The sequence below is a fragment of the Eschrichtius robustus genome, chromosome 5 (assembly GCF_028021215.1).
Source record: "Eschrichtius robustus isolate mEscRob2 chromosome 5, mEscRob2.pri, whole genome shotgun sequence".
Lineage (NCBI taxonomy): Eukaryota > Metazoa > Chordata > Mammalia > Artiodactyla > Eschrichtiidae > Eschrichtius > Eschrichtius robustus.
Window position 1 is genome coordinate 76,048,808 of NC_090828.1, and position 27,382 is coordinate 76,076,189.

General features: G+C 35.1%; 1 protein-coding gene across 1 annotated transcript; it reads left to right on the forward strand.

Moving 5' to 3' along the window:
• The first annotated feature begins 280 nt into the window (after positions 1-280).
• LOC137764637 (transmembrane emp24 domain-containing protein 2-like) lies at positions 281-26,858 on the forward strand. The gene is given in 5 exon segments (XM_068543685.1): positions 281-317; positions 3,710-4,044; positions 24,986-25,004; positions 26,184-26,754; positions 26,756-26,858. Coding segments are annotated over 5 exon segments (1,065 nt in total).
• Positions 26,859-27,382: the final 524 nt, after the last annotated feature.

Below are 27,382 nucleotides of genomic sequence, written 5' to 3' on the forward strand. Positions count from 1 at the left end.
ATGTGGGTAAGGCTTAAATTATAAATGGCTTAAATTATAAATGGTTCATGATTGACTGGCCACAAGCAACTTATTAAGAATGCACATATGGTGAAGAAACTGCAGTAGTGCGCAAACAGATGAATGCAGCTGATCATAAAAAATTCTATATTAAATGGAAAGGAGTACTTGGAAAACAGTAAGTATGACAGAGACCTAACGGTAGAAGAAATCCAAATTAAGAAGGCACCTGCGATTCAAAGAGCAACAAAAAACGTTTGGAATTTGGACATGTTAAACTATGGCTGATCCAAGGACTAAGCTTCTAAATGCAATTGGTAAAATTCAATGATAAAATAATATAAAAGTGCTAAATTAGACAAATGAAACAACTACCTCAGGCCTTTGCATGTGATATTAGACCCAAGTACTCTCCACAGAAAACACGGCTGTCATCCACAATGAGATCAAACTCAAAGAATTAGGGAAATATCACCCATGGAATAAGGAAATGTTCCTTTTCAGAATTACCTGATCAAGTGTGTCTCTAAGAGATGTTTACAAGTTTATTCTATTACCTCTTGAAGGGACTATGCATATAAAATCTTGTACCATCTTAAATACAACCCAGGGAATTGGTTCTTAATCTATTTCTTATTTTTAAACCAATGTGTGTATGTATGTGTTTTATTATTCTTATTATTCAGGTAGCATTGACAAGGCTATAAGAATAATTTGAATGATTTATGTCATAAAATTTTCACTCTGAAATTACTTCTAGAAGTCATTTGCTCTAAATTCCCTGTCATTCTTCAGATTAAGAAAGTGGCTATCATCGAAAAGACAAGAAATAACAATTGTTGGAGAAGAAGTGTTGAAAAGGGAACCTTCTTCATACACTGTTGGTGGAACAGTAAATTAGAGCAGCCACATGGAAAACAGTATGGTGATTACCCAAAAACTTAAGAAAAGAACTACCATGTGACCCAGCTGTTCCACTTTTGGGTATTTACCCAAAGAATATGAAAACACTAATTCAAAAAGATATATGTAACCCTTATGTTCATTGCAGAGGTATTTACAATAGCCAAGGTATGGAACCAACCTAAGTGTTCATCGATAGATGAATGGATAAAGAATATGTAAGATAGGTATATATGTGTGTGTGTGTGTGTGTGTGTGTGTATATATATATATATAATGGAATATCACTGAGCCATAAAAAAAATTTGAAATTCTGCCATTTACAACAATATGGAAGGAACTTGAAGGTATTAGGCTAAGCAAAATAAGTCAAACATGTAAGAAAGACAAACATAGTATGATTTCATTCATATGTGGAATCTAAAAAAACAAAACAAATGAACAAAAAAATAAAACAAAAACAAACTCATAGTTACAGAGACCAGGTTAGCAGTTACCAGAGGGGAAGGGGGGTGGGGGGTGGAGCGGGGGACAAATGTATGCTGATGGATGGTAACTAGACTTATGCTGACTACTTTGTAGTATATACTGATGTCAAATTATAAGTGCTGTCCACCTGAAACTTATGTAATAATTTTTTTAATTTAAAAAAGTGAGGTTCAAACTGTGTAGCTGAATTCCTCAAGGCACAGCTAATTAATTATCTCCTTAGCTAAGACTAGAAATCAGGAATCTTGATTCCTCAGCAGTGTCAAAGATTACTAATAACTACTTGACCAATGACAGTTTTTCAAGGAAAAGTTTTTTCCCCCTTTCTAGAAGGAATAATGTCATTCTAAGAAAACTAAGATCTTTAAATGTAGGAAAATCACATTCAACTTTGAATAAAAGTTTCATCTCCAGTTTTGTTCTCCCCTCTAACCATTTAATATGGATTATGAATTGGAGGAAACTCTGGTCTTCCTTTAATTTCTAAATTCCACACAAACCACTTTTAAATATCTAAGCTTATCATTTAATTTAAATGCTGACAGACCTTACTGTATATGATTACACATTGGAATAACACTTTGAATGTGTATGACATATTTTAACATCTAATTTAGTTTACAGATTCTCTCTCATTATCTCTCTACGCTAGCAAAGCACGCATGGATAATTAATCTTAATCTGATTCCTATCAAGAAACAGAGAGGTTAAGTGAATGGCTCCAGGTCACACAGCAAGTCAGTAGCAATTTTTTAAATGTCTTATTTGAATACAAAAACATTTAGATAATAGAATCATTATTTAGGGTCATCAATAGTGGTAACACTTGTCATGTTGAGATAAGAAAAACATATTCTAATTCTCACAGGACATTTTGTAATGGTAAAAACTGGCACAGTGAAGCCTTCCCTAAACTTAATTTTTGTATCATTTAACCTTGCATATGATAAAAAGGAGAAATTCAATTCCAGTTAGTGAAAATGTTGAATGCTCAATATTATTATAATTTTTATGGCAGCAACATGTATATTCATTCAGATAAAATAAGTTCAATTATTTTCCTTTTTAACTTTTATTAAACAATAAAGTCAAAATAGCAAAGCATGTTATTAACATTAAAATGGCATTGTTTAGATAGTGTATAATATAAATGAGCAATATTCCAAAACTCTCTTGTTTTGGTGATGAAAAACACAGAAAATGTGTTAAATATTTTTGTTTGTTTTGATTATAAAATCCAGCAGCATATGGACCAAAAGAAATTACTTTTTCCTTAATTTTTTAAACCACACCTAGAGTTTATTACAGAAAGAAGAGCTTCAACATTGCACTTGCTTGAAAGATTAAGGATTAGACTTCAAGAAAGTTTCATTATGAAACATCCTCTATAAGAAAGAGATTTTTACCAGTGAAAGTATATATTACATTTTTCTTTTGAGTTGCACAGCAAGCAATATACCTTACAAATATGTACCGTTAACATATTAAACTATGCCATTCTTTATATTTTTCAAATGTTTCTACCATTTTAAAAAACATTCTGAACTATATAAAAATGCATTTCAAAACAAATAATTCCTTGAAAATTCAGACACATTTTTCTCCCTGTAACTGATTGTGATATTAACTAAATAAGTTATTCCAATGATATTAATACAACTTCATTTGTTCCCTGATATTTAAACATTGAATAATTATCATATTTCCCTCACCTAGAGGGATGACCTTAGCATATATTCCATCAGGGTGAGCTTTATACTTTCTAATATGCTTCATGAAAATTACCTATTTTGGTTATGCTCAGCGAAGATGCTTCCCAAGAATTACAATAAAATTAAAAGATGCATTTTCAAACACGGCAGGGCATATAATCCATGTTTCAGTTCTTGTTGTACCAATGTGGAATATAGGCCCTGAACTTCACAGGAAGAGAAGATCTTTATCAGTAAGAGATCTTCACAGTTTATTGGGAACTACTTGAATACCCATTATTCCCTTACCTTCCATATTAGGAAAATAGAAAATTAGAGTTGAATACAGCCTAAGTCATTTTTAAAGCAAAATCAACCAACAAAGACACAATTTCATTGTATTAGGAGAATTTTACTCAAATGGTTTGTGTGCATGGATAATTAAATATATCCTTAAGCTACAGAATAATGGAGATGGACCACTTGGCCACTAAGAAAGCCATCAATATAGATAGGAAACGATTCATTTTACCAACATGCAACCAATGTATATAAGAAGCTGTTAATATTCATTGCACAGAGGAATAGAAGGAATTATTATTAAGAAATTATTTTCTATTTAAAAGGAAAAGAGAGTCCAGCCTCGCCGCCCCAGCCTGCCACGTCCCGGCACTCAGCCACTGCACCAGAGGCAAGCGCTGTGCTCCGGGAAGTGCAATCCCGAGGACACAGCCTCTACGACACCTCCGGCTTGGGGGAATTGGTGGCATCTGTGGCGGGAGCGGCCGTGTCCACCTCGGCTCCTCACTTGGGTCCTTCCCCTCGCCTCACTGAGAGCCTGTCCCAGCCACGGGGACACCTCTTTCATCCTCCCTCCGAGGCTCTTGGGACCAATGGATGGCCTCGGCGATCGAGGGCCGGACTGCGGACAGCGGCAAGAGACCTTCAAGATGGCGGAGGAGTAAGACATGGAGATCACCTTCCTCCCCACAGATACATCAGAAATACATCTACATGTGGAACAACTCCTACAGAACACCTACTGAACGCTGGCAGAAGACCTCAGACTTCCCAAAAGATATATGTATTTTTTTCCTTTTTCTCTTTTTGTGAGTGTGTATGTGTATGCTTCTTGGTGTGATTTTGTCTGTATAGCTTTGCTTTTACCATTTGTCCTAGGGTTCTGTTTGTCCATTTGTTTTGTTTTTATTTTAGTACAGTTTTTAGTGCTTCTTGTCAATGGTGAATTTGTTTTTTGGTTTGGTTGCTCTCTTCTTTCTTTTTTTAATTATTTTTATTCTTTTAAATAATTTGTAATTTCTTATTTTAATAACTTTATTTTATTATATTTTATTATTTTTTTTTTCTTTCTTTGTTTCTTTTCTCCTCCCTTTCCTTCTGAGCTGTGTGGCTGACAGGGTCTCGGTGCTCTGGCTGGGTGTCAGGCCTGAGCCTCTGAGGTGGAGAGCCGAGTTCAGGACATTGGTCCCCCAGAGACCTCCTGGCTCCACGTAATATCAAACAGCGAAAGCTCTCCCAGAGATCTCCATCTCAACGCTCAGATCCAGCTCCACTCAATGACCAGCAAGCTACAGTGCTGGACACCCTATGCCAAACAACTAGCAAGACAGGAACACAACCCCATACATTAGCAGAGACGCTGCCTAAAATCATAATAAGGTCACAGACCCCCTAAAACACACCACTGGATGCTGTCCTGCCCACCAGAAAGACAAGATCCAGCCTCATCCACCAGAACAAAGGCACCAGTCCCCTCCACCAGGAAGCCTACACAACCCACTGAACAAACCTTACCCACTGGGGGCAGACACCAAAAACAATGGGAACTATGAACCTACAGCTTGTGAAAAGGAGACCCCAAACACAGTAAGTTAAGCAAAATGAGAAGACAGAGAAACACACAGCAGATGAAAGAGCAAGGTAAAATCCCACCAGACCAAACAAATGAAGAGGAAATAGGCAGTCTACCTGAAAAAGAATTCAGAGTAATGATGGTAAAGATGATCCAAAATCTTGGAAATAGAATGGAGAAAATACAAGAAACATTTAACAAGGAACTAGAAGAACTAAAGAGCAAACAAACAATGATGAACAACACAATAAATGAAATTTAAAATTCTCTAGAAGGAATCAAAGGTAGAATAACTGAGCCAGAAGAACGGACAAGTGACCTGAAAAATGAAATAGTGGAAATAACTACTGCAGAGCAGAATAAAGAGAAAAGAATGAAAAGAATGGAGGACAGTCTCAGAGACCTCTGGGACAACATTAAACACACCAACGTTCAAATTATAGGGGTCCCAGAAGATGAAGAGAAAAAGAAAGGGACTGAGAAAATATTTGAAGAGATTGTAGTTGAAAACTTCCCTAATATGGGAAAGGAAATAGTCAATCAAGTCCAGGAAGTGCAGAGAGTCCCATCAAGACTCACCAAGAAAAAAAGGGAGAAGACTCAAATGAACAGAATTAAAAATGAAAAAGAAGAAGTAGCAACTGACACTGCAGGAATACAAAAGATCATGAGAGATTACTACAAGCAACTATATGCAAATAAAATGGACAACCTGGAAGAAATGGACAAACTCTCAGAAAAGCACAACCTTCCGTGACTGAACCAGGAAGAAATAGAAAATATAAACAGACCAATCACAAGCACTGAAATTGAAACTGTGATTAAAAATCTTCCAACAAACAAAAGCCCAGGACCAGATGGCTTCACAGGTGAATTCTATCAAACATTTATAACACTGAACTAAAATCCGATAATAATACCTGTCATCCAAAGTTCTCTTTGTGTCACAAAAATCGTAAGTGCAAAAAAAAAAAAAAAAAAAAAAAAATCGTAAGTGCACAGTAAAGACTCAACCAAACAAAAAGGTTTGAGATTGCTTAAATGGTTTGTAAAACATTTATAAATGTGTTGAAGAAGTCAGTTTGATAGCTGGAATGTAATATTATTTCAAAGCCCACAGTAAATGCAATGATCTTCATCTTACAAAAGCAAATTTGACTCAATCTAATGTAAAAAAGAAAGTGGTTTTCAAACTGAGTCATGTTTAAAAATGGGCAGACGACCTAAATAGACATTTCTCCAGAGAAGTTGTACAGATTGCCAACACACACGTGAAAGGATGCTCAACATCACTAATCATTAGAGAAATGCAAATCAAAACTACAATGAGGTATCACCTCACACCAGTCAGAATGGCCATCATCAAAAAATCTACAAACTATAAATGCTGGAGAGGGTGTGTAGAAAAGGGAACCCTCTTGCACTGTTGGTGGGAATGTAAATTGATACAGCCACTATGGAGAACAGTATGGAGGTTCCTTAAAAAACTAAAAACAGAACTACCATATGACCCAGCAATCCCACTACTGGGCATATACCCTGAGAAAACCATAATTCAAAAAGAGTCATGTACCACAATGTTCATTGCAGCTCTATTTACAATAACCAGGACATGGAAGCGACCTAAGTGTCCATTGACAGATGAACAAATAAAGAAGATGTGGCACATATGTACAATGGAATATTACTCAGCCATATAAAGAAATGAAACTGAGTTATTTGTAGTGAGGTGGATGGACCTAGAGTCTGTCATACAGAGTGAAGTAAGTCAGAAAGAGAAAAACAAATACCGTATGCTAACACATATATATGGAATCTAAAAAAAAAAAAATGGTTCTGAAGAACCTAGGGGCAGGACAGGAATAAAGATGCAGACATGGAGAATGGACTTGAGGACACGGGGAGGGGGAAGGGTAAGCTGGGACGAAGTGACAGAGTGGCATGGACATATATACACTACCAAATGTAAAATAGATAGCTAGTGGGAAGCAGCCGCATAGCACAGGGAGATCAGCTCAGTGCTTTGTGTCTACCTAGAGGAGTGGGATAGTGTGGGTTGTAGGGAGACGCAAGAGGAGGAGATATGGGGATATATGTATATGTATAGCTGATTCACTTTGTTATAAAGCAGAAACTAATACACCATTGTAAAGCAATTATACTCTAATAAAGATGTTAAAATAAATAAATAAATAAAATGTATATGGAGAAAAAAATAAGGAAATGGGTTTGTTATTTTAAATTTGGTAAATGGATAAAAATCAAAACAGGAAAAAAAATGACTCATAATATCACAACCCACATACATTCACTGTCAACATTTTGTACCATTCACTGCCAGTTTTAAATGTAAGTGTTAAATTTATATAGTAAAATCATAATGAGCATGGAATTGTGTTTCTACTTTTTTATTAATTACTTTTAAAATCAGAAATTCTAAAGTTTTTTTTTAATATCTACATATTAATTTATTTGCTTTATTAGTCTATTATTTATTTTAATTTGCATCATTTTTTTCCGTTTCACCAGCCATTATTTTGAATCTTGTTTTCCTGTGTAACAAAAAATGATGTAATAAAAATGTATCAGAAGATGACTACTTTTAAGATTCTCAGTATATATTGCTAAACTGATTTTTAAAAATTCTGATCAGTGTTTGACTGTGGAGAAGCAGTACAGCATGCTGCTTAAGAGCAGAGAATCCAAAGCAGCCTTTATGGACTTTACCGCTAACTTTCTGCATGACATTGGGAAGATCACTTAACCTCTCTGTGACTCAGTTTCTTCAGCTCTAAAGTTTAGGTAGTGATAGTATGTTCCTCCGAGAAGCGCTGCAGTATTAAACATTAATATATGTAAATGCTTAGAATAGTTCTTGCCCATAGCAATGTGAACCCTGATTATAAGAAATGTATCCAGGTAAATTGATAGAAACTTGCTGTTCCCAACTATTAATTATGTCGTATTATCCAAGGTTACCCCTTTCACAGGTAAGCAAAACTTAGACTAAATATCAACTACAGTTAAACCCAGCTTGCAACCCTTTGTGTAGATGTTTAATATAATATACTTGTCAACTATATGTAGACTTTTATTGGGGGAAATTTTTACTCACAGTCATTTTCAAGTAATTCCTTCCTTGTTGGCAGTGGGAGTAGTTTCTTATTAGTGAATTCATCAGGGGCAAGGTGAATATGCCATTTCAGCCCATGGGTGCATGGCCTTAGCATCTGCATCCCTGCCCTAGAGATTCAGCTATTTCTGCCTTAGCATTCCATTTGACTTCTGAACTGGCAACTGGTATTTTTATTTGGCATCTACAAGGCGCGTCTAAATTATTCCTCTAAATTCCACAGGGATTTCCATAAATAAGAGTCCCATATGAAGCCATGTTTTTTAGAAGACCCATTTGCCTGTATATAATCCAAGGTCACTGACTACAGTTTAAAAGCTTACAAATATCGAAATATTCCCCTGAGGCATGAGCCTAACTTCTCTTTTCCTGCATTGTAAGTGGGTCTCAGGTCTGCCCACTGCAGGCTTTCCCTTGACTTCTTCCACCAAGGTTTTACCATCTGCAGGGGATAGTGTGACCGATTTCCAAACGGCAATGTGTCCCTTCAATTCAGGAACTCCCATCCACGGACCAAGCAGTCAGCTTTGCCTCAGCTGGGGAAAAGTCAGAAGGTTCAGACTACAAATTGAAAGGGGTGTGGAGGACCTAAGAGACTCAATTGTTGGCTCTGTTGGCAGTGAGGCAATAATCTGCTCATATATATGATGCACTCACACTGAATTTTTCCACTCCCTCTCCATGTACTTCAATCTCTATTCTAATATTTTTCTGACCTCTCCCGAGACATAATTATTATTTCTAGCCTTACAATTACCTGATGCACATCTCTGATGGGGGCACTTTTGACCAATGCCCAGTAACAAGCTAGAAATGTTCATTCAAATGGCAGCATTTGTGTTCAAAACCTAGAGGTCTCTGCGGGGTAGCCTTATTCAATTTCTGCCAAGTGCTCTAGTCTTCATGTATTCTAGCTTTAAACAGGTCTAGCACTACCTGCTCAGTTGAGCCATAAGGGTTGATTGGGACTGCCTGTGCTATCACTCTTTTTTTTTTTTTTTTTTTTGCTGTCACTCTTAATAAGACTTTTAACGTTTGGTTTTGCTCAGAGCCCCATTCAGGTTCTGCTATTATTCTCTTAGCTTTGTGAAAAGGATTCCTGGATAAGGAATGCCTTTTTATCAAAGTCTGGACACCGCTAATCCCTGAGCTTCTTGCTTAAAACAAGTTCACTGAGAGATGGTAACTGAGTCCTCACATTTTGAAGAATGTCTCTAGTTGCCATCACCACATAATTCTCAGGAATTTCACAAAATGAATTGCCCTTGAATTCTAGGTGGATTTATTTCACAAACACTATTAGTCATGTGAGTGACTACAGTTTTTAACTCCCCCTACATTTCCTCCTTTGAAGAGAGCAATTATTATTTTATCAACATAGGGAACTAACTTGCTTTTTATGGTTATCAAGTCCAAGTGCCACCTCACTAGATTATGGCATTATGGTGGTAAATTCAAATAACTTTCTAGAATAGTGGATTCCATTTCATGAGAATGCAAATTGTGCCTGGATGGGATTCAAAACTGGCATTTTAAATAAATCATTAACCATATCTATATTGACTGACCAATTCTGCTTGAACTGTTGTATTTCCTATACAGTACTTAAAATACTTTGTGAGGGGAATTCCCCCATGCTCCAGTGGTTAAGACTCCGTGCTTTCACTGCTGAGTGAGCAGTTTGGATCCTTGGTCAGGGAACTGAGATTCTACAAGCCACGAGGTGTGGCCAAAAAAAAAAAAAATACTATGTAGGCACTATATGGGTATACCTCCGTACAACTGAAATGTTCAGAGGAATAAAGTTTTTAATCCTTGACAACCTACCATGAGTCTCCAGGAACTGCCTTATAAACTGACTGGAAAATACTGATGAAAAGAGAATTAGGGAGAATCAAACTCCAACTTCAGCATTTCCTTGATTAGAACACAGATCTTATGCTGCCCCCTAAAATTCTGTATTGCCTAATTTCTACTACCTAGAAGGGCATGGATAATTACAAAAGGTCCCATTTAGCAAGGCCAATTAAAACTAGGCAAAGGAGAAGCTTAGTTGATAACTCCCATGAAAAGAGTAATGGCAAAAAATGCTCCACACTCCAAAATGTCCAATACTCTTATACCTTCAGGTTAAGGTGAATGGACTAGAGAAAAATCTTTTCAATTTGTAACTTTAGTTCCCTTCTTTATGTAATTGATATGCCCTCCCAGTTTAACTTGTACCTTTCAGAGTGCCATCTCTATTCCCTGTAAGGATTACTGTACATACAGCCCCATATCCATCAATCCTAAAATGATTTTACAAAATATTTCCAAGCAATACCATTCAAATTGTTATAAGGCCTAAGATGCTGCCCATGTTTCCCTCCACACCACCCGTGGATGAGGAAAGCAACTCTCATCCCCTCAATCTGTTTTAGATTCAATAGATTTAAGAAAAAGAGTAAACTGACCCTCCCACCCCATTCAAGTATTTTCCAGTCTAAATCCTGATTATCTTAATTAGATTTTAACTCCTCCAGGTTAGAAAAAAATAAGACACAATTGGCATGATGTTTTAATAGGTTGGGATTGGGTCAGAGTGGATCTCTCGTCTCCTTAGCATTAAAAATATGCTATCAATTTCTTCGTAGAAGTCTTGTCAGTGTTCTTTATTTCAACACATTCTTCAAAAGCCACCAGTTGAATAGGTTATTGTTACCATCATTAGTCTTTTCATTTCTTCTTTTTGTGCCATATCTCAGTTGGACCACGTGTATCATTTTCTCATCACACATCCCAAGTCACAGTACTTCCTGAATATCCTCTTAGCCTACTAAGAGCAAGGTAGCTAAGTTGCTCAAGATAGATAGTTCTTTTATTACATCCTGTATCATAGTCTGCATCAATGGCATTAAGTTCAGTGCATTACCCTTGATCATGATAAAGCCCAGCTAGGTGGATGGTCAGCACATTCTTATCACTTTAGGAGAATTCCACCTGTGAGTCAGTGCAAGTTGAGGCAATTAACCCGCCAAAGGTTTTTTTCCAAACCATCATCTTCACCCACTGTGGCAACGTAATCGCTATACCATGGAGAAACATCTATTCACAAAGGTCTGTGGCCACTTGGCCATTAGTCTATTCTACTTGGCAGTATCTTAAATTGATGAAGTGTCTATTGGCTGTTCATTCTTTTTACTGGTGTCTCTCTTTAAAATGTCTAGTTCTTTCACAGAATATCCTTGGAATTCTATGGTCATCTAAGTTTTGCTTCCAGGTACTTGTATAATTGTTTTAAGTAACCAGTGGTCTTAACTGAGTTATTTTGCAACTGAATACAGCATTTTTTTCTGAGCTGTTTAGTGCACCAAGGATGTAATATATGACCAGAAAGACTTCCAAAAAAAAGTCTGTTTCTTATTTTCTCATTTTTCCAGCACTGTGTATTAGAGATCTAACTTTCACCAGAGATGGTCACATTATTGAGGGAAAACATTTTTTGTACATTTTCCATTTGCCTTTTGCCTGGAACTCTATTCATTTAGCCCATGGTTCGAAGCTTATTTCTCCTGAATTCTTTGATAAAATTTGCCTTTCATAATCTACCTCAAGTCTTCTTTCCACCAACAATAAGTAGGCATTAAATTATCCTAAAGCATTTCTAATCCCTTTTTTTTCTTGGTAAAAAGTGCCTTAGCTATCATTATTTGTAAAAAATAAAGATAATTCTGCTAACAGCACTAATCTAAGAAACACAGAATGGGATTATCAAATCAGACTCACAACAATCAGAGACAGACAGGCAAGCCATAGACAAGGACTTTCCTTTATCTTTCTACTAATTAATGCTGTCAAGTGTGGTGATTTGCATGTTCACAAGATTTAACCAAATCATTTCTCCCTGGTCATTCTCCCAGTTCCAACTGGAATGACAAGTCAGAGACAAGTTGCTAACCCTGCCCCCCTCCTTTTTTAATCCAAGAAAAAGTTGATGACAATTTAACATAAATAATTTTTAGTAGGTATGGAGAGAAAATGGTTAATTAAAGAGATACATAAGATGTATAAGAACTTGATTTAATTAACTGAATGTAGCACGTGTGTGCTATGGTCTGAATTTGTCTCCTCAAAAGTCAAATGTTGGAATCCTAATGCCTAATGTGATGGTATTTGGAGGTGGGGCCTTTGGGAGAGAGTAGAGAGTGAAGCCTTCAGGTATGGGATTAGAACCCTTATTAAAGAGGACTGGAGAGCTTGCTTGCCCCTTCCCATGTGGGAGGAATTGAGGAGTCAGTGAGAAGTTGGCAGTCTGCAACCTGGAAGAGGTCCTTCACCAGACCCTGATCATGCTGGCGCCCTGATCTTGGACTTCTAGCATCTAGAACGGTGAGAAATAAATGTCTGTAGCTTACAAGCCATCCAATCTCTGGTATTTTGTTAGAGCAACCCAAATGGAACAAGACAATATAGAGAAATATATCCCAGGCTTCTTGATTTTTGTTTGTTGTGATTATTTATTTATTTGTTTATGAACGAATTGAATTATCTAAATCTAGCTTTGATTTACTTCTGCTGGTTTTTCTGTTTGACTGAAGAAATAATATTAGGTTGATGAAAATAGCCAATTTTTTTACATGACTGAAATAGGCAAAGATAACTCTATATAATTTTTTTCACTAAATGAGCACACATTTTTTTATAGAATAGAGATCCTGCAGCGATTTTAGGGAGTTCTCAGACATCTTCAAAATATTCTTTCTGTTGCATTCTCTCTCTCCTCTCCCTCTGATCCCAAGTACATTTATTCCCTAAATATCTCTCTGGTGCTCTGACTTTTATTTTCTTTGACTTCAGTTTAGATAATTTGTGTTTAATCTGCTGTTAAGCCTTTTCAATAAATATTTTATTTCAGATACTTTAATTTCCAGTGTTAGGATTTTAATAATTCTTCCTTAGAGTTAAATTTTATCCTCATAAAGTCACCCCTATTTCTCTATTGTTTATGGCAGATACAATTCTAACCCGACTATTTCTGATAAGTATCTCTATTTACTAACAACAGTGACGATGCTATTTTATTCATTATTTTGTAGTATTTTTTTCTTGAAAATATTTTTTAGTCATCCACAGAGTTTTGCTTTTACTCTAAAGACACAATTTGACACAAATGATTTGTCCTCAAAGCATAACTATCAAGCTTCAAAGTTATGATAGAATTTTAAGAAGACATTAGAACTATTTTACTAGTGTTGATAGTATGAGATATAATCATCTGTCCTTGTGATATTATCTTTGTAATTCTTAAAAAATATGTATAGGTATGCATTTCAAAACTCTCCTGGAGAATCCTTCTAGAACATCAGGAACATTGTATTCGAATTTTGGTTATACCTGCCCAATAGTAAGAATACTTACAACTTAAAATTCTTTTATGCAATGTTTCCTTTAAAACTTGTTAGTTACCTTTTGGAATTACATTCAGAAATCCATCTAGTCTCACTACCTCCTGAAGGCCAGACAGTATCTAAACCATGCAATTAACAATGTTCATTAAACGTAGTTATTCAAGGATGAATTTCCTTTTGTCAGATTTCACACTTCCGCTCCAGCATGTAAGGAGTTTAGAAATCACCACTGTGTCTTAACAACAAGGAAAAAGCTGATAAAACTAAAAGAATCAACAACTCATTTTTTTTTTTTTCCTATTGGAAGTATAGTTGACTTACAATATTATATTAGCTTCAGGCGCACAACATAGTGATTTGATATAGGTTACACACCATACAAAGTTATTATAATATTACAGACTATATTCCCTGTGCTGTACATTACATCCTGTGACTTATTTGTTTTATAACTGGTAGTTTGTACATTTGTATCTCTTAATCCCCTTCACTTATTTCATCCATTCCACCCACACACCCCCCCAGGCAACCACTAGTCTCTCCTCGGAATCTGTGAGTCTATTTGGATCTCCAGGGGGGACCCAGTCATAGGGATTCCCTCACACTTCTATGAGTTTTACCTGCAGGAGTGGTACCGTTTTCTTACAGCAAATACTGAGGAAATATCCCCTCGTGTTTCCAGCAGGAGGGGGGGAAAAGTATTTTGAAATATGCCAGAGTATTCTGTTCTTCTTAACAAGTCCTGCTCTCAGAAGAAACTATTTTACTAAAGCCTAACCTGCAGAGATTTTATCAGAACCTAACTCATCTGGGGGAAGGGAAATACCAAACTCTAGCTCTAGACCCCTCTAATAATGCTGATCCGACCTAACAGAGGTGGAGAGGCAGAGGCCAAAAAAAAAAAACAAAAAACAAAACTGAGACGCACTGGTGAAGCTCACTGTTCAGGGGCACAGGCTCGCCGAAAGGTTGAAACCTAACCTAATCATAGGATTATAGACTGCTTCCCCTCCCCCAACACCTTACCACTACATTACCAAAGGCCTATGTATTGCAGTTCCTTTTACCCAGTACAAGATGTCTATCTTTCAACAAAAAATTGTAAGGCATATTAAAGGTAAAAAGCACAGTTTGAAAAGACTGAACAAGCATAAGAGCCAAACACAGACATGGCAGGGATGTTGGAATTAGACCAAGAGTTAAAAAAACTTAATATGGCAAGGGTTTTAATGGAAAAAGTAGATAACATATAAGAACAGATGGATAGTATAAACAAACAGATGGACATTTTAAGAAAGACTGGAAAAAATAGAACAGAATATCCAAGAATTGTGGGACAACTACAAAAGGTATAACATATGCATAATGGAAATATCAGAAGGAAAAGAAAGAGAGAAAGGAGCAGAAGTAATATTTGAAGCAATAATGACTGAGAATTTCCCCAGACTTATATCAGACACCAAACCACACATCCAGGAAGCTCAGAGAAGCTGGTTATTACATGTGATGCTGCTATTAATACATCCCACAGTCATGGTGTCGTTAATGATGTGGGCTGATCATAGAGATGATACACAGTATTGCTGAAACAAAATGGTTGCAGTTCTTCTTAAGGCATGAATTTAGAAAATAATTTCTAAACTACACATTTCACCCCTGTTTTAGGTGACAAAAATGCTGAGTCATCTAACTAATTGTGACAAAATAGTAAGTTTAGGGATGCACTAGTGTGTGATTGTAACCAAGAAAGCTTGTATCTAATCAATTCTATTTTACTCTGAAATAACTAGGCAGAATTAAAGATGGTCAGATTAGGAGCTAAAATATGTCTGTAATCGAAGAAAGGATTTGGCCTTCTATATTTGAACTAATGGCTTAGGACAAGAAGATCGTATGTTTTGGGGTCTAAATAACATTCACCTCAGGCTCTAAAGTTCTACACATTACATGCAACAATCAAACAAAAATTATGAAATAAATAGAAGCAAGAAATACACTGTCAAAGACAAAACAATCAACAGAAAAAGATTAGTGAAGGATGTGTATGTTGGAACTATGAGACAGATAGTTTAAAATACTATGATTACTATGTCAAAATCCTCTTGGAACATTTTGGCAGACAATTGGAAACTATAACAGAAGTTGAACGGAAATATGAAAGAAAAGATTAAATGGAAATACTGTTTAAATATTCAACTGAGTTGAAGAAAGAGTCAGTGAAATTGAAGACAGATTGAGAAACATTATCCAAACTGGAATACAAAGGGGAATAAGTATAAATAAATAAATAAGCAAATAAACAAATGAAAACAAAAATTAGAACAGAGCATCCAAGATCTGTGGAACAATATCAAATGGCTTATGTATAATTTGAGTCTGAGAAGAAGGAAAAAGAAAATGGAGGAGAAAAAATATTTGGAAAGGGAATGGCTAAGGATTTTCAAAAAATAACGAAACATATTAAACCAAATAGCTATAAGCTCAGAGAACTCCAAACAGGATAAATACCATAACACACACATATAACATACAAACTACTGAAAACAAATATGAAGAAAATTGTGAAGTAAATTAAAGGAAAATAGACACATTGCATTATTTTTAATAAGTATGTGGAGAATATTGATACCAATCTTTATTAAAAAAAATTAGATGTATTCCTATTTAGATAAGAAACAAGACAAAGAAGCCTAGAATCACTGCCACAATTTAGTATTGGCAGTCTCCGAAAACACTAGAAGTAAGAAAAGGGAGTAAAAGGTACAGGAATTAGAAGTAAAGAAATAGAAGTCTCATTTTTTTTGTAGGTCATGTAATTATTATTGTAGAAAACCAAAAGAAACAATAGAAAAACTTACAGAACTAATAAAAATAATTTAATAGCTTTCCTCTGTACTAGAAAAACCAATTAGAAAATATGAGAAATAAAATATCATGTTTTTCTAGGAGTATAAATATGTTATGACAAAAAAGTTAATTCTATTAAAGGAAATAAGTGAATAATTAAAGATATTTACCATGCTTATAGAAAGGACAATATACTAAAGATATTATATCTCAAAATAAATTTATAAAGATATTATATCTCATAAAATCATGGTCAAAATTGTATATATTTATATGGATTATGAAGACAAAGATCCACAAACAGTTAATTTCCAAAATATACTCTACCAGCTATTAAGCCATGCTACAAAACCTTATTTCTAAAAACAGTATGGGTACACTGGGCAACTCAAGCAGAATAAAGAGCTCAAAAAGAGATCAATGTATATATTTTGGTATTTAATATACGATAAACTTGATAACACAAAGCAGTGGGACATGTGTCCCTGGAACAAATAGATACAGTTATTTTGGAATGAAATCTGGTTCTAGTTAATGAAATTAACTATGTGTTGATCATGCAGCTCCTGGCCCACACCTCTAGATATCTGTCCCAGAGAGATGCCAACATGTGTTCATAAGGGAATATGAACAAGCACACTCATCAAAGCATTGTCTGTGTTAGTAGGGAGTTATAAGCAACTCAGATATTCAACACTAGAGAAATGTATACCTTAAGTATACTACGCAAAATCTGTGACAAATAGAGCAATTGACCAAAAGAACATAAAACAATATATGGGTACGTCCTCCAAAGAAAGTGTGCATGCATGAAATTAGAAACACAGTGAAATTTATGTAAATGTAAAAAACAAAGAAGCACTACATATTATATGTCGGTGGATATATATCTAAGGGCTTTTGTCAAAAGATTAGATGTTTATGAGGTGGAGAGAAGAGAGATAAAAGACAAAGAAATACAAAGTAAATACATTTAAAATGAGAAGATAGGAATTTTCTCGAGCATTATTAAAATTAACTAGAGCTCTAATTAAAACATAGAGCACTATGAAGCCATAGAGGGTTCTAAAGTAAGTAATTACATAGAATATGCAGATTTAACACTTGGAAAATTCTAATGTGTAGCTGGTAAGTACTATGGCTAATTATTACATTCTCTCTAGCTGACTTTTACTATTAAGATAGAAAAGCTGCTTTTTGTTTGTTATTTGTTTATCATTTTTCCTTCCTCTTATTTGATTTTGTACACATCCTTAAGGGCAGTATTTTTTCTCCAAGTGGTATTTTTCACAGTGAATCTTAGGATCATGAATTTATTGTCTCAGTATACCTGTAACATTCTTAAAGAGATTTGAACACTTAAAATATGTCCAGATCCTTCTATCAGTTCTACAGACATGCAGTAAATGTGTCTTATTCAACTTTGCTCTGCGACAAGGACCTTGAGAACATATACAGTAGTTATACAAAGAAATGGAATTTTATTTAATATGCTGGTGACGTTTCTGTCAAGACATTGACCCTGGCTGAGCATACATTAAGGACCATATTGTTATTTCTAAATTTTTAAATATTATGGAAGAATTATACAAAAATGTCTGTAATAATTTAATTTACATCTATATTTTAAGCGCTTCAGCCTTCTTTTTTTTTCTTTTAGAGTCTTCCTTCTGGACTTCTAGTGAGATTATAACCCAGTGTTATTGGTTTAATAATAGTAAAGTATGATGACAGGACACTTAGGAAATGCCACTATATGTGAAACAGAATGTAATGTGATTTTAGATCTGGAAATCACTGGTGGCGAGCAAAGTGCGAATAAATATCAAATGTCTTCTCTTTAGCACTAAATGTAAAATGTTCCAAATCATTTTATCCAACTCTAGATGTTAACTTAAATGTAAATGCACATATTGAATGCAATAGCAGCATAGCAAACAGAATTCATAGCAGAACAAGTAACGTGATTGGGGATGCTGTTTTACTTTATTTCTTAATGCCAAGAAACAGCAAATAGAATTGGTCTTTAAAAACACAAAGCATAGGGCGCTTCGGGTGCTATAAAAGATACAGCTGCACTATCCATGATCTAGATGGCATCTAAATTTCAATCTTGTAACATAGGAGAGTGAGGTAAAAACCTTACCTAGGCAATTGTACTAAAACAAAATCTAACATGCCACCACTTCCAAATGGTTAAAATACCTGCTTTAGAACATACTTTTTAAGTCTATCAATTAGCCTATTTTCTAAGACATTCATGCTGAGAGGAGTTAACTTTCTTGATTTGGAGATAATACTGATTAAGACCAAAAAGTGAATCCTTTTATGCCTTGTGAGATCCAAAAATTACATAATATCAATTATGTTTTGTCTAAGTCAAAGACATCTGGTAAGTTTGCAGACTCATTGAAGACATACTTTTACAGGATCATTTAGAGGTCTAAATTTTACCTAAGAAAATTATTCATTGGAATCTGAGGCAAAAACGTAGTAATGAGAACTCAAGATAATGGTTTGGAATTCCCATCCTGAACAAAATAAACTTACTCTTAAAGAGCTCATAACTTTTATTTTTTATTTGTCATTTGTTGCCCTAAATTGCGTCCTTATTTTCTCAAGTAAAGTTGTTCTCAGCAGGGTGTTGGGTATATCAGAATTCATCCCCAAATATCCCTTGATACAGTTCAATAAACTACGGTATACATTTGTACAACAGAATAATTTGGCATTAGTAAAAAGCACGTGCAGATCTATCTGTGTTATGCAACGTTCTCTAGAACTAGAGCTTAGAACAGTGCACACTGCATGATTTATTCTGTTTTTTAAAAAAAGGATATGCATGCCCACCTATAGATAAACATAGGAATAGAGAGATTATTTTTACAGATATGCTAGTACATGCATATTATTTTTCTGGAAAGGTGTAAAAGAAAAAAATTGATGATGAATAACTTTGAAAACAAAAAATAGGGTCTGGAAAATGGAAAGACATATTTGCTTCTCATCTGGTACTGTTGTGTGCTGTTTGACCTTCTTGGCAGGCTGTTCATTTTATTTAAAATTAATCACTGAGATTATCTGGCTGGTGAGATTACAGGCTCTTTTAATTTTTTTTCTGTTCTCAAAACATAGTATGAATTAATTAATGAAAAGAAAACATAAGGCAGGAGGCAAAGAGGGAGAAAGGGAGAAAGGATGGAAGGAAAGAACAAATAGAAGAATGCTTTCAAAGCAAATGTAGCTTGCTTTCCCAATTGGTATGCCCAGCATGAGGAATAGACAGGAATGTGGAGGCAAATGCAGCGTGAAAAAATGTTGTTAAGTAACTAATACCCCTGGCCTATTATTAGAACAGAAGTATTGAGGTAACGTTTTTTGATCATTTCTTACCATCTCGTGTCAATGTGCTTAATCTTACAATGATTTCTCCTCAAAATTCTAAATATCTGACAATTCCTTTTTTTACATAAGCTACAGCAAGAAGTTTTACAAACCTTTAAATATAGAGTAGCAAAGCTTTTGTAATTAAATGTTCAGCATTGGTTAACTGGGCATAAACAACTGTGAATAGTAAAGATTTTTAAAGAACATTTTGCTTGTAAAAATCACTGTTCAAGTTTCCAACCAGGTATCCCTTTTAAAAATGAAATTTGACAGTATTTGCTTAAGAACGTTGAAAAATTACTTTTGCATAAGAAAACATACCAATAAGCTATGATGCCTAGTTTTGATGTGTGTAATTAAAAGATCACCCTCTTCCCTAACTTCAAAAAAATTTCACACTTATCTATAAATTGGTAAGATTTTCTTAGGGCAAGATATATAAAATGCCTTTATTCTAAGTATATATTTTTGATACTTTTAGGAATATATACTAAAAACTATATAAAAACTATATATAGTTAATTATATACTTTAAAAGGAATATGGAAATTTATTGGAGCATTGTTCATAATATTGAATATTTAGAAGTGACCAAAATATCTAACAAAATATGATTAGTTTTAGAAAGTATGCATTGAAAAACTATTCAATCTAAGAGACACAGAGCTTATAAGTACTGCTAGATAAATCCATAATATATTTCATTTGAAAACAACCACAATACAAAATGCATAATTTAGTTTCATTTGCAAGAATTACTTTATTTTTTTCTACATATAAATTGATATACGCATAAAAAATCTGGAAAGATACACATTGGAATGTTAGAATGTTTGCTTCCAATTCGTAGGATTAATGGAGCCTTTTTTTCCCATATGTGTATTATTTAGCTATTCTACAAAGAACATTTAATATTTGGGCAATAGAAATAAAGTAAAAATAAACTATAAAATACCAAATTAAAATTACAGTACCACATGTCTCTGAATTATGATTTCTTCTACTGCACTCATGCCTGAAGTCTCAATTCAAACATCTCCTCCTCTGAGAAGATTGCATGGAATTTTGCAGCTTGATTTGATCATACTGCTTTGTCACCAATCTACTTGTCTTTATTTTTTTAAGGTTACCTATCAAAATGAGAGCCAGTATTTAATAACAAGCCTAATTGTCCACTGAATTCCTTGAAAGCTAACACCATATCCCGATTATCTGAGAAAAATCTATAAATAGCATTTCTTCAGTGTGGTTTAAATCAAAACCAAAAATATAAGAAAGAGAAGTTTTTAAATATCCATAAACCAGTCCATATGTGCAAACTTTGGTCAATCTATAGGTAATTACACATACAATCTGTCTGTAAATAATTCTACAAGGGAAAAAAAATTCTCCTTATGAATATATGGTAGAAGCCATCAGTCATTGGATAACTTCTGGGAATTTTCTCATATTCAAAGTGGCAGGCTAGAAAAGATACAAATGTTTGTTAATAGCTGTGAGTGCAATATGAAATTCAATCCATTATTGATGGAACAGATCAATAATCAATAAGTGTAACACTGAAGATACTTTTGACATGTCCCCTTGAAACTGTACAACTTCTGGGCCAGCCATTTGCCTATTGTTCTCACATCTCAGTCTTTTATTTGCTCTGCTCTTTATTTCAAGGAACTGCATTCATGCAGACTTTTGCCAAAATGACTTAGAGTTAGGTTTAGCCAATGCGAGGCACTGGTAGAATATTAGAGACTAGGAGAAGAGAAATCAAGGTATACCTCCTCTCCCGTGCTGCCACTGATGTTGTCACAAGTGTCTGAGTCACCATGGTGGCTCTAGTTCCTGCCAGATAATGTCTCTCCCTGTGTTTATGGCACCTACTTGTCAGTCTCCACCCTGGCTCTACATCCCATAGAATGACCCTGGCTTCCAGGTTAGTAACATCATTTCTACCTGTTTTCCTCTAGCCTTTGGAGTGATATCTAGTTCCTTCTGTTTACTAGTCTTTAGATTGCTTCACTGGTTCTCCAACTCTTGTATCACACATATAATCAATTATTTGTATCAAAATCTCTATGTTTGAAACAACTAGGGTGTTTTCTCCTTTTTGTCTGGTATCTTTCAATACAGCACTCAGGGCTTCTTTTGTAACTCAAATTACAGAGAAGTTGGTATGCAAAGTGCCTTCCTCAAAAGTACTATGTAGCAAAAGCTCTAGTTTACCTCATCTACCTATCTGGAAACCACATTCTTAAATGTATTTATAATTGAGTATACAATTGTTCAAGGACTTCTGCAAAACAACACCGGACAAAACTCTTTTTACTCAGTACTTGCTAGAAGCACCACAAACATTGAGAATGATTTAGCTAGCCCTGTAGATCATGAGGCTTACAAAGATTATATACCAAAGTATATACATTTTCTTATACGGTGATATATATTATGCTTATTGATGTAAATGTCTTAAATAATGTATAGAGGTAAACACAGTGAGATTATGAGGTTTGTTTTTAATTCCTCGTCCTTCTCATATTGATGAAGTCCTTTGTCTCAAGTAGTTAATAGAATTCTCTCTACCCTAGGTCTAGCCTAGGTTTGGTTTTTATCACCCTAATTCTGTGCAGTTCATTTATCTCCATCTGGCTATCACTGCTCCACACTTCCCAGTCCATTTAACAGTGTCTCACCTATTATTATGACTAGAGGAATCAAATTCTCTATATAATGGTTCAAAACAAATTCTTAGTCAACTACATTAAGGAGACGCCACACATCTGTTTCAGTTTGCCACTATGTAGATCCTGGCTATGCAGAAAGCTGAGGGAGTACAGATATCTTCCATTGCTCTGCAGATATGGCCGATGCAGCTTCTTGCTTCTCAAAAGTTCTTTCGGTACTTTCTGAACTGCTGTTATGGGCCAAGTTTAAATTTTTAAAAAAATACCATTTGAGGGTGAAACGAGCATTTTTGAATAAGTATCTGAAACAAATACCTTCATATCATTCAACAAATATGACTCTTTTGCCATTTCTTGTGAACCCCATTTTGCTAATATTACGTGTTTTAATATTTAAATAAATATTCCAACCCAAATGAAATGACTGAGTTATTAATGGTTTTACAAAACTCTAGATGTCTGATTGTGTTTTATGATGATTTTTTGGCAGTATCATACCAAGTTAGAAGTTACCCTGTTATACCTCTAAACTTTTTCTGTAAAACACCACCATTGCCAAATCTTTTCTAAGAATTATAAGTCTTCTTGGGCAAGTTTTCTGCACCTCTAGAGTCTTGCTAAATTTAGCAACTTGGCAGAGCAATGTTAATGCCCTGGTCATCTTCTGTGTGGAATTTGAAACCATGCTATTCCAGACCCCTGTAAAGACTGAGAGGTGGGGGGAACTTTCTGACTCCTCTGCAGGCTTCTCATGTTGCATGATTAGCTGTTTGAGATGCTAGTTTGACCCAACTCTTAGTTTGTGTCTAGAGGGAAAGTCAAAAAGACAAGTGCCTGACGTGTTTAAACCTTCACAGGCTGTCAACAGGAGTCATAAAACCATAAATTATATGTTGTAAGAACAGATTGTGATATGCAAGAAGTCATTCACACAGAAAGGAGCAGTGAAATTTGGAGCCACTATAAATTGGGTGCAAGCCTCAACTCTGCCACTACCTCAGTGACCTTAGACTACAGGTGCTCTTTTCTGAGCCTAGATTTCATTCTCTGTCGTGTTAGCACAATTGACATTAGAGCCATGGCATGACATTTTAAAGATGAGAAACCTGGGAAGTCCGTCCAGATTCTCTTCTTCAACCATCTGCTTCCAAAATCCTTTACAGTTTGAACTTTTTTCTGAAGTCCAAACAGTTATGTGATGATGATGATATTCACTGATGACAGCTTTAGCAGGGTTGCTTTTCATAATTTGCTTAAACTTAAAGGTAAATGTGGAACATGGTCACACAGCAGATGCAGAGATAACCTCAGCAGAATTGTCATCATTGCAGCAGGAGTTTTAGATGGATTTAGGTCTCTATTCTGAGGCATCTAACAGTAATTAAGAAATTGTGCCACCTGAAATAATCCTGCAAAATGAATGTGATTTCTTGACCCCCAGAGAACTCTTACAGATAAGATGTCTGGCCTGTAGTTAACTCCTTTGTCATCTTTGTTGAATAGGGATCAGTTTTAAGTCACCAAATTTGTCTCTAATTCATTCAGGAAAAATATTTCTCAGGTATGGAGAAAGTATCATCATTTTACAAGGGGAGTTAAGAACTGATCCTGTCTTCTTTGCAGTAAAGTCTTTTTTTATAGTGGGTTAAATCTTGAGAATCAGCACTAATTTCATGATTTTTATAGGATTACCTTAATCTGTGTGTGTGTGTGTATGTGTGTGAGTGTATTTATATTTGCTGTTATGTCCATGTAATGACAAAACGATGTGGTTTGGAAAGAAAAATCACCTAAATGATTAATGGGATCACAGAGGCAAAAGATTATATTTATATATATACATATATGCACAAATATATTCAAATACATAAATTCCATATATCTTATTATATGTATATAAATATATTTAAATATCTTATAACAAGTATTGTTGCTAGTAGACAAACGAGTATGATTCAAAATAAAAGATGAAACAAAGATATGTTAGTAAAAATTAGACATCAAAGAAATCCAAATTGAAACTTTATATAACATTAATTTTGAAATATTAATCTAATATTATTTCATTATAACCCCAGACTTTTCCAGATAAAGCATTTTTCCCCCTTTGTAGCATTTTTTTCAATGGCAGTAAGGAAGTCTTAAACGTATCATATTTCTTTGTTGAAAAAAACTATACTACATTTCAATCCACGTTTGCACATAGCTTTTACTTACCATTCAGGAGAATTTTATTTTATTCAATCATTTATCATTTCTTCTATAATCATTAATTCAAATTTGGCTTTCTTTGAAATGAATGTGCATGCTTCCTTATACTTAGTTAAGTTTTTGGTGCAATGTGCACAGCCCATTTAATAATTTACAAAGTATTTTCAGTTCTTTCATTCACCATTCTAACAGATTGTTGATGGAAATCAATATGGAAGGGAAATTGTATAATCAAATTTCCTTAAAAGAATGTCATTACTAGTGAAAGACAGGGTTGATGACACAGAGAATTAATCTTAACTATGATATATACATTTCCCAGATATAAGGAGGTTGCTAAGAAGTTAAAATTATGAACTTCAATTTTTTTTCCGTATTTGAAATAGACAACCACTAGCGGTCAGGGTAAGAGGACGGGAGAACTCTCAGATCAAGTCATTTTGAAATAGTTTGCATGATTTTCACCTAGTTAGAATATAGAGATTGAAATAACATGGGAGGACTTGTAAGTGATAATCATGGATATAAATGACTAGCTGTTCAGGTAATTCCATTTTTGTTGTTTATAGTTGTACAGTGTAAGAATACTGCCAAAAACTACAATAAAAAGGCCAAAGAAAAATTAAATTAAAATAGAAAATACTTTTCCCAAAACCTACCAAATTTTATATTTTATGTTTTCACAGATGATTTTTCCATGCCAAAACACATACTATTACTTTCCATCCTGCCACAGTTATACTTAATACAATGTAATTTGACTGATTTTACCAAATGTCCATTGTGTCTACTCATGCCAAATATCAGTACTTGTGGACTTTGAAATTAGACCTTTTTTGTATAATAAATTCCTATAAATAGTTAAATATGCTTCAGTGTTTTTCTAATTGATTGCCTTGTTTACCACCTAACAGGTGCTAGAATAACTTTGTTTTGATTATTGTAGTATTATAATTCAGTTTCACTATGACAGGTCAATCCTCCTCCAAAATTGCCTCATCTCCAATTGCTAATCCATATTTCTCTTCAAAAATGCCCTGGTTATATCCACAGATAAACAAATTTTAGAATCAATTTGTCTATTCTTTTAAAGCATGCTGGATACTTGCATTAGAATCAACGTATTTATTGGTTAATTTATAGTTGAAATGGCATAACTATAGTCTTGAGTCTTCCCAATCTAGAACAGATGTGGCTCTCCATATAGCCTACTCTTTTTTTTCTTAGTAGAATTTTGTATCTTTATTGTTCTTGTATTGTATGGTTTCCATGAATTTATTGGAAATTTTGTTCCTAGGTGGTTTTCTGTGTTGCTATTAAGAATATCAACTTTTACATATACTTAGTGGTTTATTGTTGATATATAACAAAGTTACCGATTTCATACATCATTTATAAGCTGGCTACTCTGCTTGACTCGTTTCATTTTTAGCCATTGTCAGATGATTCTTTTTTGGTTTTCTAGGAATATAAGCATATTATCTACAAAGAATGGTAGTTTGCTTCCTTTTTCCTAGTATATCTTTCTGTTATTTTTTTTCAAATAAATGCGGTTGAGCTGAGGCGGCGGCGGCGGCTGAGAAGGCAGCGGCGGTGGCGGCGATGGCAGCTCTGGAGGCCGCAGTCCCGGCCCTGGCTTCGGCCCCAGCCCCACCGTGGTGACGCTCGCTGGGCTGCTGGCGCTCCGGGCCGCCCTCCTGGCCACGGTCTCGGGCTACTTCGTCAGCATCGACGCGCATGCCGAGGAGTGCTTCTGCGAGCGGGTCACCCCGGGCACCAAGATGGGCCTCATCTTCGAGGTGGCCGAGGGCGGCTTCCTGGACATCGACGTGGAGATTGCAGGGCCTGATAATAGAGGAATTTATAAAGGAGACCGGGAGTCCAGTGGGAAATACACCTTTGCTGCTCACATGGATGGAACATTTAAGTTGTGTTTTAGCAGTAGGATGTCCACCATGACTCCAAAGATAGTGATGTTCACCATTGATATTGGGGAGGCCCCCAAAGGACAAGACATGGGAACAGAAGCTCACCAGAACAAGCTAGAAGAAATGATTAATGAGCTCACAGTGGCGATGACAGCTGTAAAGCGTGAACAGGAATACATGGAAGTTCGAGAGAGAATACACAGGGCAGTCAATGACAACACAAACAGCAGTGGTCCTTTGGTCCTTCTTTGAAGCTCTTGTTCTAGTTGCCATGACATTGGGACAGATCTACTACCTGAAGAGATTTTTTGAAATCTGGAGGGTTGTTTAAAAAACCCTTTTCCTGATGATCCCAAACTCATAATGCACTGTTTACCAACATCTTGGTCATAATAATGTCATTAGTTTCAACGTTTTTATTTTCTAAACTGTACATTCACAGCTTGTTTCTTTGTGATTAATAGATATTGGGGGAAAACACTTTTTTTAGGAAAGTTATAGTGAAAATTTGACATTTGATTGGCATGATTTCATATTTGAATTCTTCCTCCATTATACAGGTCCTTCCAGAACTCAAACACTGTAAGTGGAATATAGATGTATAGTCCTTTTTATATCCTTTGGCTTTCATAATAAAATGCAGTTTGTTCAGGATAGTACTTTATTGACAGTACTTTACTAGAAATGACTGCATTCTTGGGATCCCTTATCCTGCAGTTCAAGTCATTAAAGATTAATTTTGTTGAGTCCTTATCAGAAACAACAATCTGAATCTTGACATTTTCTATCCAGCCTAATGGCAGAGCTCTGTGACTAGAGGATGCTACAAAGTTGGTACTTTTTTACTTTGTCTAT